Below are 15,772 nucleotides of genomic sequence, written 5' to 3' on the forward strand. Positions count from 1 at the left end.
CTTTTTTGTGAAGAAATTTTTCCTAATATCCAATCTAAACATCCCCTGGGGTAATCCCTCAATCATTCATCACAAAACACTGCAGGAATTTCTTAGGGAGGCAGAAGAAATGTCATTATTTGCAACCTTTAAATTTACTAGTACTAAGACCAGAATTTGATAAATATGGAAGGCATCCTGGTTTTGGTATTGGACCAGAAGCAGGCATCCATACTGAAATCTTACATATTATTTAAGTACAGAACAGGGGAAAAATGGTCACAGAGTTTGTGGATCATATAGCCATGGATGATTTTCTTAAAAATTATTTTTTGGCTGATTCAAATCATTGTAAATCTTTTCAGCTATATGTTATCAACTGTGTATTTAAAACAGTAAAATGCTTCATACCAATAGCCATGGTCCAAGAGGAAAATCAGTCTACAAATAAAACTTGGAGGATTTGTAGTTTTGTTCTGATTTACCAGATATTTTTCTAGGAGATGCTGCAGTAAAACATTAAAGAGGAAGAGGATCATACTGGTGTTAACTGCAGCTATTCTTTACATGAATCATTTATGCTTCACTGTAACAAGATGTTTTTAACATGGATTTCACTTTAATCTTTTACTTCAATCCACTGAGTCCCACTGTGCCATGAGTGGTGAAATGCTTGAAAAGAGTCACACCACCAAAAACCTTACATCACAAATAGATAAAATCAAACTGCACATAGGGGAAGAAGGGGGAGGTACAGAGAAAAGGCACATATCACAGGGGTGATAGGGATTACAGGTCTCTTACTTGCTGCTTCCACCACCCTTACCCTCAGGTTTCTCAGCTGCTGGTGGCATGAATTATGTTTTACAGCTACTAAGGGCAGTTTACTAAGTAATCAGACCACTGGTCCTGATGCTCCTGCCCAAGGATGACATGCAGAGGGGACAGGGCAGGGACCTAAGCCAGTATTTGAAAAATTAACACGCTTGGCTGAGTAGCAACAGGTCCAAACAACCATAAATAAGGGCTGGATCCTCTCAGAGCCTCCAAAAAAAAACCCCTAAATAAAATAAAAAGTACCCAGAAATCTCTCTCTTCGCAAACACTGTGAACAGAAGGGAGAAAGGGGTCAGAAAGCAGCGAACACACTTCACACTGCCACATCTCAATGTCCCCTTCTAGGAGGTTTTCCCCGAGGTCAGAAGGAAGCAGAGGAGGCAGGAACAGGGATGAAGCTCCAAGGGGAGCCCTGCTATTCCTCCTGGGGTGGGCGCTGGCTCTGGGCACAGGGAAAGCAGCAGCAGCAGAGACTCAGCAGCATCTTCTCCTGTCTCTGGGAGCCCTCCAGCGGCTGCCTGCAGCTGGAATCGCGGAATGCTCCGGGATGGGAGGCGCCTGGAGCATCATCCATGGCCAGGGACACTAGAGCAGGCTGCTCCAAGCCCTGTCCAAGCTGTCTGTGAGTCCTGTGGGTGCTGCTTTCCCTGTCACCATCCAGGAGGGAGCCAGTGGAGCCCTGCAGCATCACCTCAGGCAAGGTGAGATTATCCAGGCACACACCATTCTTCCCTCCCTCTGGCCTGAAGCAAAGGCAGCAAACCTCAGGCTGAAGCCAGGCAGGGAATTCACACCCCAAGGCTGTTAAACTTAGCCACGAGTTTGCCATAAGGGAGAAGAAAACACCATCAGCTCTGCAGATGAGCAAACTGCACAGTAAATTTGCTAAAGCTAAACCCAGAAGGAAAGCAGCAAGCATTTGCACAAGGAATCTGGGGAAAAAAAAAAAAAAAAAAAAGCTGGAATTCATCTTGTTTCAAAGGAGGGAATGACTCATCAGGGTCATATGAGTGTGGACAGAGCAGGGTGGCAGGGGACACCAAAGCACTCCTCCACCAGTGAACCTCGGCCCAAGTGTCTTCAAAAGAAGAGTGGTTTGGGGCTTTTTTATACACCTAGGGATGACAAGATCCAGTGAGCACAAGGGGTAAAGCACAGCTGGTTTGAAGGCTCCAGGCTCAGGAGAAGGAGCTGCCTTAAGCTAGGACAGTAAGAGCCTTGCATGTCACGGGCAGGTTGTGAGGATTTCCTCTAGGCTGGTGAGTGGCTAGCAAAAGCCATTCCCCCTTGCCCCATCACACACATGGCATGGATGTCTGCAGCCCCAGTCTGCAATTCCCTCCCTTTAGCCGGAAAATGGTTAACACTGTGATTCCTTCTGGTGTAATCTTCATATGACTGACCACAAAACTATTAATACCTGAACCCAGGGCTGGTTCAGCTGAACAACTCATTCCCTCCAAACAGAAGAAAACCACAACTTCTTCTACCCCTGGAAAAAACCTTTTGTGACTGCAAGACCAGCAGCTCAGATGTAAGGGGATGGTTCTGGCTTGCTGATGCCCCTCAGGGGAGAGCACTGAGCAGCATGAGAGAGCTGGGTTTGGTTCTCCTGTGCCTCCTTCGCATCTCCAGGAAGGGTGAGTCCTGAGCTTGCTGCCAGCCCCTGCCTGATCTCAGCTTCTCCTCTCTAGTCCGAGTGCCAGGGAACTGCCTGCTGCACAACCTCCCCAAGAACTGCACTCTCCATCACGTTGCTTAAAAGTATCCTGAAATTCCAAGTGCAGGTGACAACACTGGGAAAACTCAGGATTAGCGATTGCCTAAGAGGTTGTCAGTTTGTGTAGGGGGGTTTTGCATTTTTCTGTTTTCCCAACCTGAGCAGGAAGTTCATCCAACTTTTCCCCAGCTTTGCCAGGTGGAAGCAGCATTTTCATCACTGCTCTGCTTCATATTCCTTAGGAGTTATTATGCAGCACAATATTTTCCAGTTCCACTGAGCACTTAAGCTCACATTTAACTTCAAATATGCGCTTAAATTCCATTAAACTCGATAGGATTTGTTTGGCTTCACTGCCAAACAGCGTTTTCCAGAGCAAGGGTAGTGGCTGAGCTGGTCCCCAGCTCTTGCTGTTGTCTTCATGACCTTTCCACTGACAGCCAGCAGTAACACTGACCTGACAACTCCTTTTGGGAATTCCCTTCTGTAAGGTGTGCAGGCTGTTTGCCTCTCTCTTTCTTGTGAGAGCTTCAGTTCCAGGAGCAAATGGAGAATGGATATTAACAAAAGGAATATGAAAGACCTACCATGCTGAGGCTTTAGAGTTAAGGGTAGATTATACACTGGAAGTTGACAACTCCCTCCACTCATAACTAGGCAAACTGTGTTTCCATGGAAATGGGCGGAGATGCTAGCATTAAAAGCACTTATTTTTAACATTATTTTTCATCTGGAAGGCAAGAGGGGGTCTACGTGCTAAAAAAAATTACCAAAAGGTGTTCTTTGCTTAAGATTGAAAACAACAACAGCAAAAAAGAACAGGTAATCAAAGGGGTGGCAGAGAGAAGCAAGTCATACTCAAAAGCACACAATCTACAGTTCTCCTAAAGTAAAGGTTACAGTGAACTTGCTGCAAAATAGCTAAAACAAGAGCAAATAAGCTAGAAAGCAACAGCAATTACTGTTTTCAGTGCCAGGTCCTTGTGCTCAAAGCCCATGAGCTTCATGAAGCTCCTGCAGTGCTGCAGCATTGTTTGTTAGATTACCTGGGCTGGAAAAGGTGCCCATACTGTTATTGTGTATGACAGGGCAGCACGACTCCAGATCCCAGTAATCAAAATACTGGCTTGGAGCTGACTCCATGTAAATATCTGAACAGAGAACTGGCCCTAGGATGGCCTTTGTCCATTGTGTAACACACAATAGGTTAACACAAGCTGCACTGCCACGGAGATGTTTGTCAAGTGTTATGGGGCACAGATACAGGAACAAAAAACAACTCTTATCTTTGAGTCTACAGTAATCTGACAGCTGAATGCCCATGTGGTGGAGCCAGCAAGACCAGGGATGGGTGGAACTCCTTACAGGATGCTTTTACATTTTACAGGTATTCTCAGCTACTGAGAGCCCCTGATCTAATGAAGGGGGTTTCATAAGACAGGAATGTAGGCACAGATGTTTCTGAAGCCACAATCTGCTGCCACAGCTGTTGATAGCAGCAGAACAGTGGGTAGATAGACATGTCTATATATTAAACTAAAGAGGGGAGATTTAGATTAGATATTAGAAAGAAATTCTTGGCTGTGGGGGTGGGGACGCCCTGGCACAGGTTGCCCAAAGAAGCTGTGGCTGCCCCTGGATCCCTGGAAGTGTCCAAATCCAGGTTGGATGGGGCTCGGAGCAACCTGGGATAGTGGAAATGGCAGGGGGGTGGAATGAAATTAATTTTAAGGCCCCTTCCAGCCAATTCCACTCTGCAATTCCATGATCCCTGCTTGCTTGCAGGTGTGCAGTGCAATGGCTGGTCTGTCCATGTCCCATCTGACGTTACTGGGGAGCTTGGGAAGATGGTTATCCTGCCCTGCACCTTCACACACCCCTACAAGACATTTGACCGGGCTCTCACGGCCATCTGGAGGATCAAGGAGCCTTACAATGGCACAGTGATCTTCAAGTGTGTGAGCCAGAGCAGCAGCGAGCTCTGCAGGACTGCCATCAGCCACAAGAACAAGTACAAGCTGCTGGGCAACCCCCGGCACAAGGACCTGTCCATCCGGGTGGACAACGTGACCTGGAGTGACAGTGAGAGGTATTTCTGCAGGGTGGAGCTGGCTGGAGACGTCCAGGACAAGTATGAGAGCAGGAATGGGATAAAGCTGCATGTGATTGGTAAGAAGGCCTGAGAGGGTGTTGGGTTTTCCTGGGATGTTTTTTTCTCTTATTTATATTTACATATATCTGTGTACACACACAACAGGATGGGAATGCTGGAGCAGCTGTCTCAAAGCTTTATTCCATCACATCATCAGCCTCATTTTACAGAGCCAAGCAAGGGGGATGGAGCAGCATCAGCTGCCAGCACAGCAGACCAAGTTCTCTTTGTTACAAAGTCTTTTAACAACTTTCTAGCCAATAGCATAACATTAAAAGCTGACAAGTGTTTGCTCAGGCCAATTAATAAAGCCACACGTACATTTTGCTTTGAACAAAGCTTGCTTGTAATAGCTTAAAACAATGGATGAAGCTTCATTATTAAGCTTACATATTTCTACTATCTTCTTTAACATTTTTTAAGGCCTATCTCTACACAGCTCACAGCACGGTTGTGTCTTGTCCTTGCATCTTCAGCATTCTTGCATTTCTCCATCTGGAGATTTGCTTTCACGCAGCATTTCTAAGAGTTTTATACCTTTTCTATTTCCCACAATGGGCAAAGGAGGCAAAGCCACACTCTAGGGAAGAGCCACAAGGGTGTGGGAAATGAAAAATGGTAGCAGAAGTTTACCTGAGATGGTTTTCCAAAGGGTTCTGTTTTCTTTCTACATTGTAACAGGGAAAATTCACTGTTCTTCTCAGTCTTCCAATCTGAGACAGTGAGCACAGTACAGGGAAGGGAATAGGAACACAACTGGTAAGGAAATGGTGAGGCTCTGGAAGAGCCCACCAAAAGCTGTGCACCCCACTTTGTGCCTGCAGCACGGGGTCAGGGCAGGCAGCAGGGCAGGCTGGGGTCAGCCAAGATGAGATTAAAGACATCCTCTCCATCAGAACCCAAACTGGACAGCCCAGGGGCTGAGCACAAGTTCACAGGGGTTAGCACAATGGGGCCTGGGTGGTAAGAGGGGATTGGAAACACAAGATACCTGGTACTCAGGTGCCATAAATCTGAAATCCTCTGGAGCATGAAACACGAAGTTTTTCCTGGAAAAACAGCTCGGAACAACAAATCTCAAATGATAATCCCACTTCCCAGGGCAAGCTCACAAATCAATGGGAACACAGGAGGACTTGGAGGCAGACTCAGATCTTACCCAGGCTTACGTTGGATGGTTTTGCTTCTGAGAGGGAAGTTCCTTATGCCTGCTGTGCAGTGTGGGTGTCCAGATGATGAGCTTGGCTGTTTCTTGAGGAGTTTTGCACAGTTGAGGCTCTCCTTCAGTTGCAGCAGCTCCTGAGCACCCACACACAGCAGGACCAGGGCAGGATGGCAGCAAGACCTGTCTCTCAGAGGCTGCCTGGGTTTTAACACCAGAGGGATGATAACACACACAGATACTGCCTGGGAATGGGCCCTGAGAGTGTGATTGAGAGGGAGTAATTAGTGCTTAAAAGGTTAATTTAAACACCAAAACAGACCCATGACACACAGCCTCAGATTCCTCTTGCACTACATGAACAAAGGGGAAGACATGTGGCTACAAACTCTATTTTTGTTGTCCAGTCTGAAAAAACTGAATTCTTGCTCTTCCTCAGTGAGGACACTCATTTAGTGCCCTTCTCTTCCTGTAACACCTTTTAGAACACTTCCAGGGATGAAGGCTCCACCATCTCCCTGAGCAGCCCCTTCCAATGTCCAATCACCCTTTCTTTGAAAAAAAATTTTCCTAATGTCCAACTTGACCTGGTAACTCTGGGGCTGGAAAGAAAATCATCTAAAATAGGTTGTGGCAAGAAGCAGATATTTTCCCTATAAGTAACCTGGCAAATCTGGCAAGCCTCAGGCACTGAGCAAAGGGCTCACACAAACGGGTCCATCCACGTGCGTTCTGGAGGTCAGAGATGAAAGGAGCAGCCACGAAATGCTTGTGCAGAACACTGTGGGTGACATGTCCTGGACCTTGTGGAGATGCAGCCAAGTCCAGAAAGGTCACCAGCTGCACCTGTGCCTACAATGGTGGGTGGCACTTCTCTGCCTTCTGCCACCAAGGAAGGGCACAACAGATGAAGTTGACCGAAGTTCAGAAAAATGTGTGAGCCATTACTGGGTAAAACAAATAGAGTCCACATCCTTGCATTCAGGCTTTGCTGGGTGAATCCTTTTGCCCCTCTATCCAACATAGGCTGGGTGGGGAAATCTAGGAGAAGAAAGTGCCAAGAAAAACAAGGAAGGAGAGGACTGATGCCAACACCCAAAGAGTTATTAAATAGTTTTGTTGAAGAAAATCTTTAAAGCTCATCTTGTCCAATTCCTGCCATGGGCAGGGACACCTTCCACTGTCCCAGGCTGCTCCAAGTCCTGTCCAGCCTGATCTTGGGCACTTCCAGGGATCCAGGGACAGCCACAGCTTCTCTCAGCAACCCTCTTTTAAAAAAAAATTCCTCCTTATATCAAATCTGAATCTTTACTCTTTTAGTTTTGAAATATCAACCCTTGTCCTGTCACAAGTCTTGTTAAAAAATTTATCCCTATTTTACTTGAAGCCCCTTCAGGCCCTGGCAGGGGCTCTGAGCTCTCCCTGGAGCCTTCTCTTGTGCAGGTGAGCAGCCCCAGCTGTGCCAGGCTGGCTCCAGAGCAGAGGGGCTCCAGCCCTGCAGCATCTCCGTGGCCTCCTCTGGGCTGGCTCCAGCAGCTGCACGTCCTTGTGCTGTTGGAGCCCAGGGCTGGAGGCAGCTCTGCAGGTGGGCTCTCACCTGAGCACAGGGGCACAGGGGCACAATCCCCCCTGCCCTGCTGCCCACGCTGGGGGATCAGCCCAGGGCAGGGGGGTTCAGGCTGGGGCAGGTCCAGCTCTCACCCACCAATATCCAACTTTACCCAGAACAACGCTGAGGGTTCACCAAACCAAAACTTCATTCCAGGTGTTTTGCACCTGCCTTTGCAGCCTAACCCACTTTCCCTGCCCTGTTGTGATTCCCACAGCCGCCCCCAGGATCATTAACATCACGGTCAGCTCCAGCAGGGACCACACCTTCCAGGCTCGCTGCACAGCCGAGGGAGAGCCAGCCCCTGCCCTGAGCTGGAGCGGACCCCCCGAGAGCAGCCTGAGCTCCAGCAGCATCTCCGGCCACCGTGTCACCAAGGAGCTGCGGTCCCTGAGCCACGACGGGAAATACACCTGCACTGCAGTCAACAGCCACGGCAGGGCGGAGGGAGCCGTCTACTTCTACAGGTTCAGGGCATCCGACAGCTCCTCCTTCATGGTCCTCATCTTCGTGCCGCTGGGAATCAAGGTGGTGGTTCTGCTGGCTATCCTGAGCTTCACCTTTTTCTCCAGAGAAGGTCAGTGTCCTGACTGCCCCTCCATCCCACTGGATGCACGGACAAGTCAGGCAGGAGGGGACTGGGTTTGTTTGGGGGGACAGAGTGTTAATGGTTTTATGATTTTCTGCCCTAGGAGAAGGATAGTTCTAGCAGGAAACCTAAGAAGAGCCAGAAGCTCTTGGCTGACAGAGGGGCCTTTGGAAATTCAGAGGGAGCAAGAGTTTCCCTGTGCCCAAGAAGAAATGTTAATAAACCAAGAGGGAAAATTAGTGGAGAACCTACTGCCTACATAACCAGATTTTTATTGGTTTTTTTCCCCTGAATTACTATCTCTTTCCCTGTGGCCCACAGCCAGGATTCACCTTTGCTACATCCCACATCCCATACCATCTCCTGGGATGAGCATCCTCATTTTACAGAGCTCCCCGTCAGTCCCCCAGGGCCTCACTACCCAGCACTTCCCCAGCATTTGTGAAATCCCACCTTCCAGCCACGCCAAGGCTGTGAGGTCAGCTTACAGGAGATGAGAATCAGCCCGTGGACTGAGGGATACAACATCCCAAGCATCCAGGAGGCTGCTGGCCCCCAGCCCTGCAGTGCTGATGAGTGGTGGCATGGGCAGGACTGACAAGAATGAGATGTCCCATCACTGTGACTCGTCTGTAGGGAGAGTCTGGTGTCACATTCATGGAAGCCACCACTTGTCTTGAACAGTAGTAGTTGTCAGACCAGCCAAAAATGCTTTGCTCCTTATATTCCAGTGCCTAATTCCCAAGTACATGGAGGGGGCCACATGCCTGACATCAGGGCTTCTTCCCATTCACTGGAGTGTCACAGCAGCTCTAGGCCAGTCCTGGCTCCCCAGCCCCCTCTGACCTCATTGCTAACCCACATCATCATTTCCACTTCACAGGTCCCTCCTCTGCTTCATCCAGCCTGGCCAGGTAAGGATGTCTTGCCTTCTACTCGTGTTACCCTGCAGGAGAGTGAGCATGGCCAAGGTGAGAAATGCAGCTTGTCCTTGGTCTTGGTAACAATTTTCTGGCCTCAGAGCAGGCTGCTGGGGGAAGGAGTGGGTTGAGCTGATGGCCAGGTGAGCCAGTGTGAGGGAACAAGGATTGGACACTGCTGGGAGGAGGTTCTGGCTTGGGCACAGCTGAGAGGAGACCCCAGTGGTGTGAGGACAAGGGACTGGGAGCAGTTTGGAGAGACCACAGCACACGGCTGCTGTACAGCAAAGGGCTGACAGAACTTTAGATGAGGCACAAGCCCAGAGCATGGCTGGAAGGCTGCAGAGCCAGGCTGGGAGAGCTGGGAGCTGAGAGAGCACAAGAGAAGGCTCCAGGGAGAGCTCAGAGCCCCTGCCAGGGCCTGAAGGGGCTCCAGGAGAGCTGCAGAGGGACTGGGGACAAGGCAGGCAGGGACAGCACACAGGCAATGGCTTCCAGTGCCAGAGGGCAGGGCTGGATGGGATCTTGGGAAGGAATTGCTGGCTGGGAGGGTGGGCAGGCCCTGGCACAGGGTGCCCAGAGCAGCTGTGGCTGTCCCTGGATCCCTGGCAGTGTCCAAGGCCAGGCTGGACAGGGCTTGGAGCAGCCTGGGACAGTGGAAGGTGTCCCTGCCCATGGCAGGGGGTGGCACTGGATGAGCTTAAAGGTTCCTCCCAAACCATTCCATGGTTCTGTGATGCCACGTTAAACCAACAATGGATCATCCACCCAAGGGAATGATCAGGGATGGGGATTCCTGTGCTGACACTGTGAAACATAAATCTTCCCCTCCCACTGCACCCCAGTTTGTAATGGAGCAGAAAAATTTGTCCCACCAAAGATGATGAGCTTAGCCAAGTGTGCAGGGAAGGTATGGAGGTAGCAAACAGCTCAGCTCAGGTGTGACAGGGCCTGATTCTAGGGCTAGCATCCATACCACGCTGCCACAAACCTCTGGCATTTCTCCTTACCCAGCACAACACTGATCTTGGACACTCCTGACAGCTGGGGTGGCCAAACTTCTGGGATAGAAGAAATAAATTAAAAAATAAACAAAAAGTCCCACCAAAACCAACCCTTGATCTAGTGGTAAAGAAGACTTATCTGAGGTCAAGGATAATTACATCTGCATGGGGCTGCTCCCTTTCAATTTGAGTAATTTCTTTGTGATACCTCCTTCCTGAGTTACCCCGCAGGTCTCCTTCCCTGACCTTTGCCAAGAACAATGGATATTCCAGTAGGACAGTGTACAGGGCACAGTCAAAGAAACAAGGACCTTAATCTCACAGTAAAATCTGTAATTACTTGTAAAAAAGCATTAAAAAGCCCAGTTTAGCTGATCTATCAGGGTCTAAACCACATTGTACCCTTGGTTATATTTGCTTAGATACCTACACAGGTAAGAAGGCTTAAAGCCATCACTCCTATGAGAAGATCCTCCTCGGGAGAGGATTGTCCCAACCTCACGAGGCTCTGGGCAGGACAGTAGCAGAATGGATGCTAAAGGTGCAGAGTATTGCTCTAAAATGTAAAAGCTTTAAGGTGTAGAACAGCAGTTGCAGCTCAGACCCTTAAAAGCTGCCGTGAGGTGGAAGAGGATCCATCTCAGAGTGCTGCAGACGCTTCCTCTGACATCCCCTGAGCCCCTGGCAAAGCCCAGAGCACTTTCCCACTTTCCCCACATCTCCTCCTGCCAGGCCACAGCTGCCAGAGTGCACCTACGAGAACTGTGACCGCAGACACCAGAGCCTGCCCACGGCAGGGACAGCGCCCAGGCACAGCTGAGGGGCTGGCCAGGATCCATCCCCATGGATCTCCTTCCCCAGGGAGCACAGGACCAGCCTTGGCCGAGGCTCAGGAGGTGAGACCAGCCTCGGGGAGCTTGGGACTGCATGATCTGCAAGTGCCTTCCACGATGCTATGAGCTCCTGCTTCTCCTCAAGAGTGAGAGTAGCCCTTACAGGGAAAAGAGAAGAGTGATGGAGCTGGAAGAGCAAAACATGGTCAGTTTTAACCTACCTGTGTGATTTTAGCCCGTATCAGATATTTAGCAAGCAGGCAATAGTATAAAATTGCCTCACAGCTTTTTGCTTTGGTATTCCTCAAACATCACTCTGAAAAGCCGTTTTCACCACTCCACTTCTCCCACCATATCCAAGTGGGCTACTGACACGACAGAAATCCTAGCGGTGGAAAAACACTACTGGGATTTCTAATGGGGTTTGTTTCTTTTCTTAAAAAATAATTATTATTCCTAAACTACCAGAAGAGCTTATTTTAAAGGAAATCTTAACTTTAAAGAGGCATCCAAGCAAAAAAGGAAGACGTTTTCCAAAAACTGGCAGAGCTGAAAGCAGGACACTGGGAGTCTAAACTAGTCTGTGTTATAACTCTGCTTCAGCTCCTAGTGCCCAGAAACTCAGAGCTTTGTGATAAATGTTCCAATACACAAAACTGTTGGGTTGTTTGGTTTTTTAATAGCTAAAAAATATTTCTAAACCATTTCTATACCTGTGTTACACAAAGGAGTTTAAGGTCTGACTACTCATTTCTTAAATCTCTCTTCTGAGATGAAGTCACTACTACGAAGTGTTAGTAAAAGTCACAAAGGCCAACCACAGACAAATCACTAACCCAGCTGTGAACATCCTCCAAGATCAGGTGAGCAGATCCAATTTATGATAGAGGGCAACGTGGGGCAACCTGGAAAGGCAGGCAGAGGCCCAGGATGGCTTAGATGAGGAGGAGGAGAAAGGATTAAGAAAGAGCAGGTGGCTTGAACTTATTTTCATGTTTATACTGATGGATTTGATGCTCTGTGCATCCATCCCAGTGCAGCAACTCCAAAACTGGTCCCCAAACATCCTGCTCCTGGTAACAATCACCACATTGCTACTGAAATACCATCAAGCTTGCAAGCTCAACCCCAGGCTGGTAATCATTATTTTAAAGTTCACCTCTTCATAATATCTGCACTGGGAAAGCAAAGCAGAATACTAAATGACTCGGCCAGAATGATAAGGGAAAAAAAATAAATGCAAGGATATACTTGAACCTGATCTTTTAAATCCCTGCTTAAAATCCCAGCAGTGACAAAGCCAGATTTAATAAAAATAAGAAGAGATGCGAAGAGAAAAGGGAAGTTACAGCAGACAGTGTAGTCACAGACCTGTAAGCTCAGTTTCACAAGTCACAGTCACAGAGGAAAGAGACCTCAGAGATATCAGTTGGACAAACTGAATTGGATTTCTGAGCCCTTACGATTTACATACATAGAGTAATGAGAACTCACTTCTACCTGTGCATGGGATTGAGGCTTGGCTTCCTGAATTTTTCTCTCAAAAATTACTTCTTTAACTCAAGTAGTTTGAGTGCAAATAGAATCATCAGACCTCATGTCCCAAAACCATCTCCTCTCCCCCTGGTCCTCATGGGAGACTCAAACACCCACTCAAACCAGTATTCTCAAACCAGTGGAAGGACAAAACACAGCAGTGCACCCACCAGGACACTTCTGGTATTGAGCAGGGAATGCCAAAGTCCTTCCAGTAAAACCAGAAGGCATAAAAAGTCAATCTCTTGGGCACCACTTGGACTCCCAAGCTCTGGAGTTCACATGTGCACAGAAAACTGCAAAACAGGTTCAGACTTCAGCCACTGCCACGCTGATCATTAAGCCAGAAGACTGGTGACACATAGAGCAATTATGTTATCTGTTATCTGATGTGGATACTTCTACAAAGTTGAAAACATCACAGTGTCTGTCACCAACTGCTTGATTTTCCATTTTTATTTTGCATGGTCTTTGCAGACAGAGCATGTTATAAATACAACATTTGTAAAAACGCAACAGCTGAAACAATTCCTCATTTTGAAAGTGCATGTCAAACACATATTTCTGACTTCTTCACATTTATATGCAACTGATCAATAACATTGAACCTAATAAACCCAGTGCTTTTAAGTCTTTGGGGGGGAAAGCAGCAGAATGTATTCCTCCAGACATGAATTTTCCAAAAGAGTCTGTTAAAAACCATGCTGCATTGGTGTCTGGTTACTATACAAAGGGATATACATATATATATTTATTTATAGGCTCGCAGATAGAGCAAAGAACTCTAAGACCACATTAAAATGATGGTGATCTAATGACCCAGCTGGCATAATTAGCAGAACCTGCCAAGAAGGAAAAGGTGATCTGTCCTCTAGCACCAGAACCATGGTTTAAGAGCAACAGCTCAAAGCATTATTGACCAGACAGTAGGTAGCACATTTCTATCCCCTATTGACCAGAACTCATGTTTTAACGTGCAACCATGTCAAAACCACAAAGGCACAATTAATGGAGGAAAACAAAAAGTGATCAGTTCCTTCACAGAGCTGTAAGGGACTAGGACTGCAGGACCTTGGGCCAGCTCAAACAGGTCAGTGATTAAAGGGACATCAAACAAGCACCAGGAAAATTTTGCCTTCTGCTTTTCCTAAACAAAAGTGCATCCTATGATCAGACAAGGCAACAAAACCAGTGATCATTCAGCTCAAACAACAGATTTACAGGCTCATGGTTCATGCTTTGGCAACAGAATTTTAACAAGTGATCACCAAATTTAATACAACAAAAATAACTCTTCACAGTGTCATCTAAAATCCTGTCATGTCATGTCCAGCCAGGCAGAAGAAAATAAGCTGAAGTGGTGGTTGTTAAACATTTCCTGCTGTTAAATATTTCTAGCTGTTAAACAACCAGACTTAGTAATTAAGGAATCCTATTTAACATGATCATAACTGACTGTTCCCCTCTCAGACACTGGAGATCCAGAAAATAGTCTCTGGACTTAAATCCCCTTGAACTTGGCTAGAAGTTACTTGCATTTAATCAAGCAATATAGATGCAGACACACTAATATTTAGAAAACAGGAAAAAACAATGTTCTCAATTCCTATTTTTGTTGGTATTTACAGAAGTGGGTAAAGATTGCAGGCATGCCTCTAAACTACGGATTTCTGTGGGATAGCAAAAAAGTCAAGATTTAAAATACCATCCTTTCAAATACAGGGATTTCACAAAAATTGCTAGACACACACTCATCAGGTAAGACTCAGAGGTATCCTGATTAAGAAAGTCAAACCTCTTTTACACACAATCCTCCACTCACTTTTGAACTGGCCTGAGTGATGGCACAATGGAAAATAAAAAAAGGCACCAAGCAAAAACTTCAGACACTACAGGATGAGCTGTGCTGACTAGTGATTTTTACACCTATCCCCAGGCACCCTTCTCTTCAAAGGGCACCACACACAGAAGATAATCAAGTGCTTTCAGTAAAAAAACAAACAAACGAACAAACAAACCAAACGCAAACCATTAAGCAATTCCACAGGCCTAAAAATCAAAAGGAAAGCAAGAAAACCTTGAAGTGGAGAAAACTTGACAGTGTGCAGTTCTTATTCACAGGTCTGACTTAATTAAAGTGGAACTCTGAAGGTAAAAATCACTTGTGCAATAAGGACACTGTTTGTAAACCAAAGCCACCGCCGGCGCTGCTACCGAATGCTATCCAAAAAATGCACTTCTGGGTACAGTGTGTTCACCAGGAGGGACAGGAGGTTATTGCCATCCCGAAGGCAGTGCTCAGGGTGCTTGATGAACAGAGAGGCCTGTGAGAGCTGCTCTTGGTAATCCGTGTATTGTTTGTTGGATGACATGGCTTCGAGAGCAGTCAGTGCCTACAGGGAAAAGGGAAGATTCTGTTAGTTTTGTGTATTTTGGTCCATAACACAACACCATCTGCACAATTCCCCTAAAGGATCCTCACTTACTACAGAACCCAGCACAAAACAGTTGCCAACTAACATCCCATAACAGTGTTTCAAGTCAACTTGTATTTTTCAAGCTGTTCTCTCTCAAAGATCAACACAAAAACTATTAATTGTTTAATGTTCTATTAATGTTTCCTAGGATTCCGTAACCCAAACATTGCCAAGTATCTGCTTCATGAACTCAAGATGTGTTTTCACAGAAATTATGTCAAACTACAAGCTGCAACACACTTAAATCTTCACTTTAGGTTGTTCTTATGAAGACACTGTCTTTCACAAAAGTATTGTTTCGCTCCCATTAACAGTATTAGATCTTAACTGCCAAGTTAAAAATACTTTGTAGAGATGTCTATGTTGGCAGGACTAACAAGGGCAAATGTAGAAAATATTTCTGAACAAGTTTTGTCCTTTTTTTAGAGCAATAAGCTGTACCAAGCAACTTTGCTTTGGTTCCTAACCAACTCCTCCTTCCTCTTCTCAAGCACTTACTGAGAGAACACCACGGTCAGTGCACATGCTAAAGGGGGAATATTTATTTGTCATAGGGCTTTTAAGCCCTGACCTCACATAAACAAATGTCAGTGTGAATGTAGCCCTGCTTTATCACTGAAAAGCAGTGCAAACCACAGCAGCACTGTTTTTTCCTCTTTGTTTTAAATTCCTTCCACCTGCTATGTTCCAAACTTTCTGAAGTTGGGCTTTATAGACCTAAGTTCATCATCCGCTTTTAAATGTGTAAGATTCAGAAGTAGTGCCTTCATATTAACACAGAACACCATGTAAAGTTTTACCCAGGGTACTTTAGGACAGAGTCAAACACAAAGTTTACCAACAAGGTGAGAGCAGGATTTACCTTGAAGAAACGCTTGTAGCGACTCTTACAAAGCTCACCCCAAAAGCTAAACGAGCATGCAGAGGGGGCATGTCAAGCAGACAGAGATGGGC

General features: G+C 46.6%; 2 protein-coding genes across 5 annotated transcripts in view; one reads left to right on the top strand and one right to left on the bottom strand.

Moving 5' to 3' along the window:
• The first annotated feature begins 636 nt into the window (after positions 1 to 636).
• Positions 637 to 10,792, top strand: SIGLEC15 (sialic acid binding Ig like lectin 15). Its single transcript, XM_088157033.1, has 5 exons — positions 637 to 730; positions 4,322 to 4,705; positions 7,677 to 8,081; positions 8,932 to 8,962; positions 10,705 to 10,792. The coding sequence occupies exons 1-5, from the start codon at positions 637 to 639 to the stop codon at positions 10,790 to 10,792; spliced, it is 1,002 nt and encodes a 333-aa protein (XP_088013159.1).
• A 1,987-nt stretch (positions 10,793 to 12,779) lies between these two features.
• EPG5 (ectopic P-granules 5 autophagy tethering factor) overlaps positions 12,780 to 15,772 on the bottom strand; it is a 57,323-nt gene continuing 54,330 nt past the window's right edge. For all 4 annotated transcript variants that reach the window (XM_088156248.1, XM_088156246.1, XM_088156247.1 and 1 more), the window contains exon 44: positions 12,780 to 14,734. In XM_088156248.1, coding sequence (XP_088012374.1) covers positions 14,552 to 14,734 — 183 coding nt within the window. In that variant the 3' untranslated portion in view covers positions 12,780 to 14,551. The remainder of the gene's footprint in view (positions 14,735 to 15,772) is intronic.

This window comes from Sturnus vulgaris, chromosome Z, assembly GCF_052056855.1.
Source record: "Sturnus vulgaris isolate bStuVul1 chromosome Z, bStuVul1.hap1, whole genome shotgun sequence".
NCBI lineage: Eukaryota > Metazoa > Chordata > Aves > Passeriformes > Sturnidae > Sturnus > Sturnus vulgaris.

Bases quoted from the DNA above. Each gene is read 5' to 3' on its own strand.
- SIGLEC15 (XM_088157033.1), top strand. From the start codon at position 637: ATGAGTGGTGAAATGCTTGAAAAGAGTCACACCACCAAAAACCTTACA. The intron at 731-4,321 runs GTACAGAGAAAA...GCTTGCTTGCAG, and splicing joins CATAGGGGAAGAAGGGGGAG to GTGTGCAGTGCAATGGCTGG. The intron at 8,963-10,704 runs GTAAGGATGTCT...TCCTCCTGCCAG, and splicing joins GCTTCATCCAGCCTGGCCAG to GCCACAGCTGCCAGAGTGCA.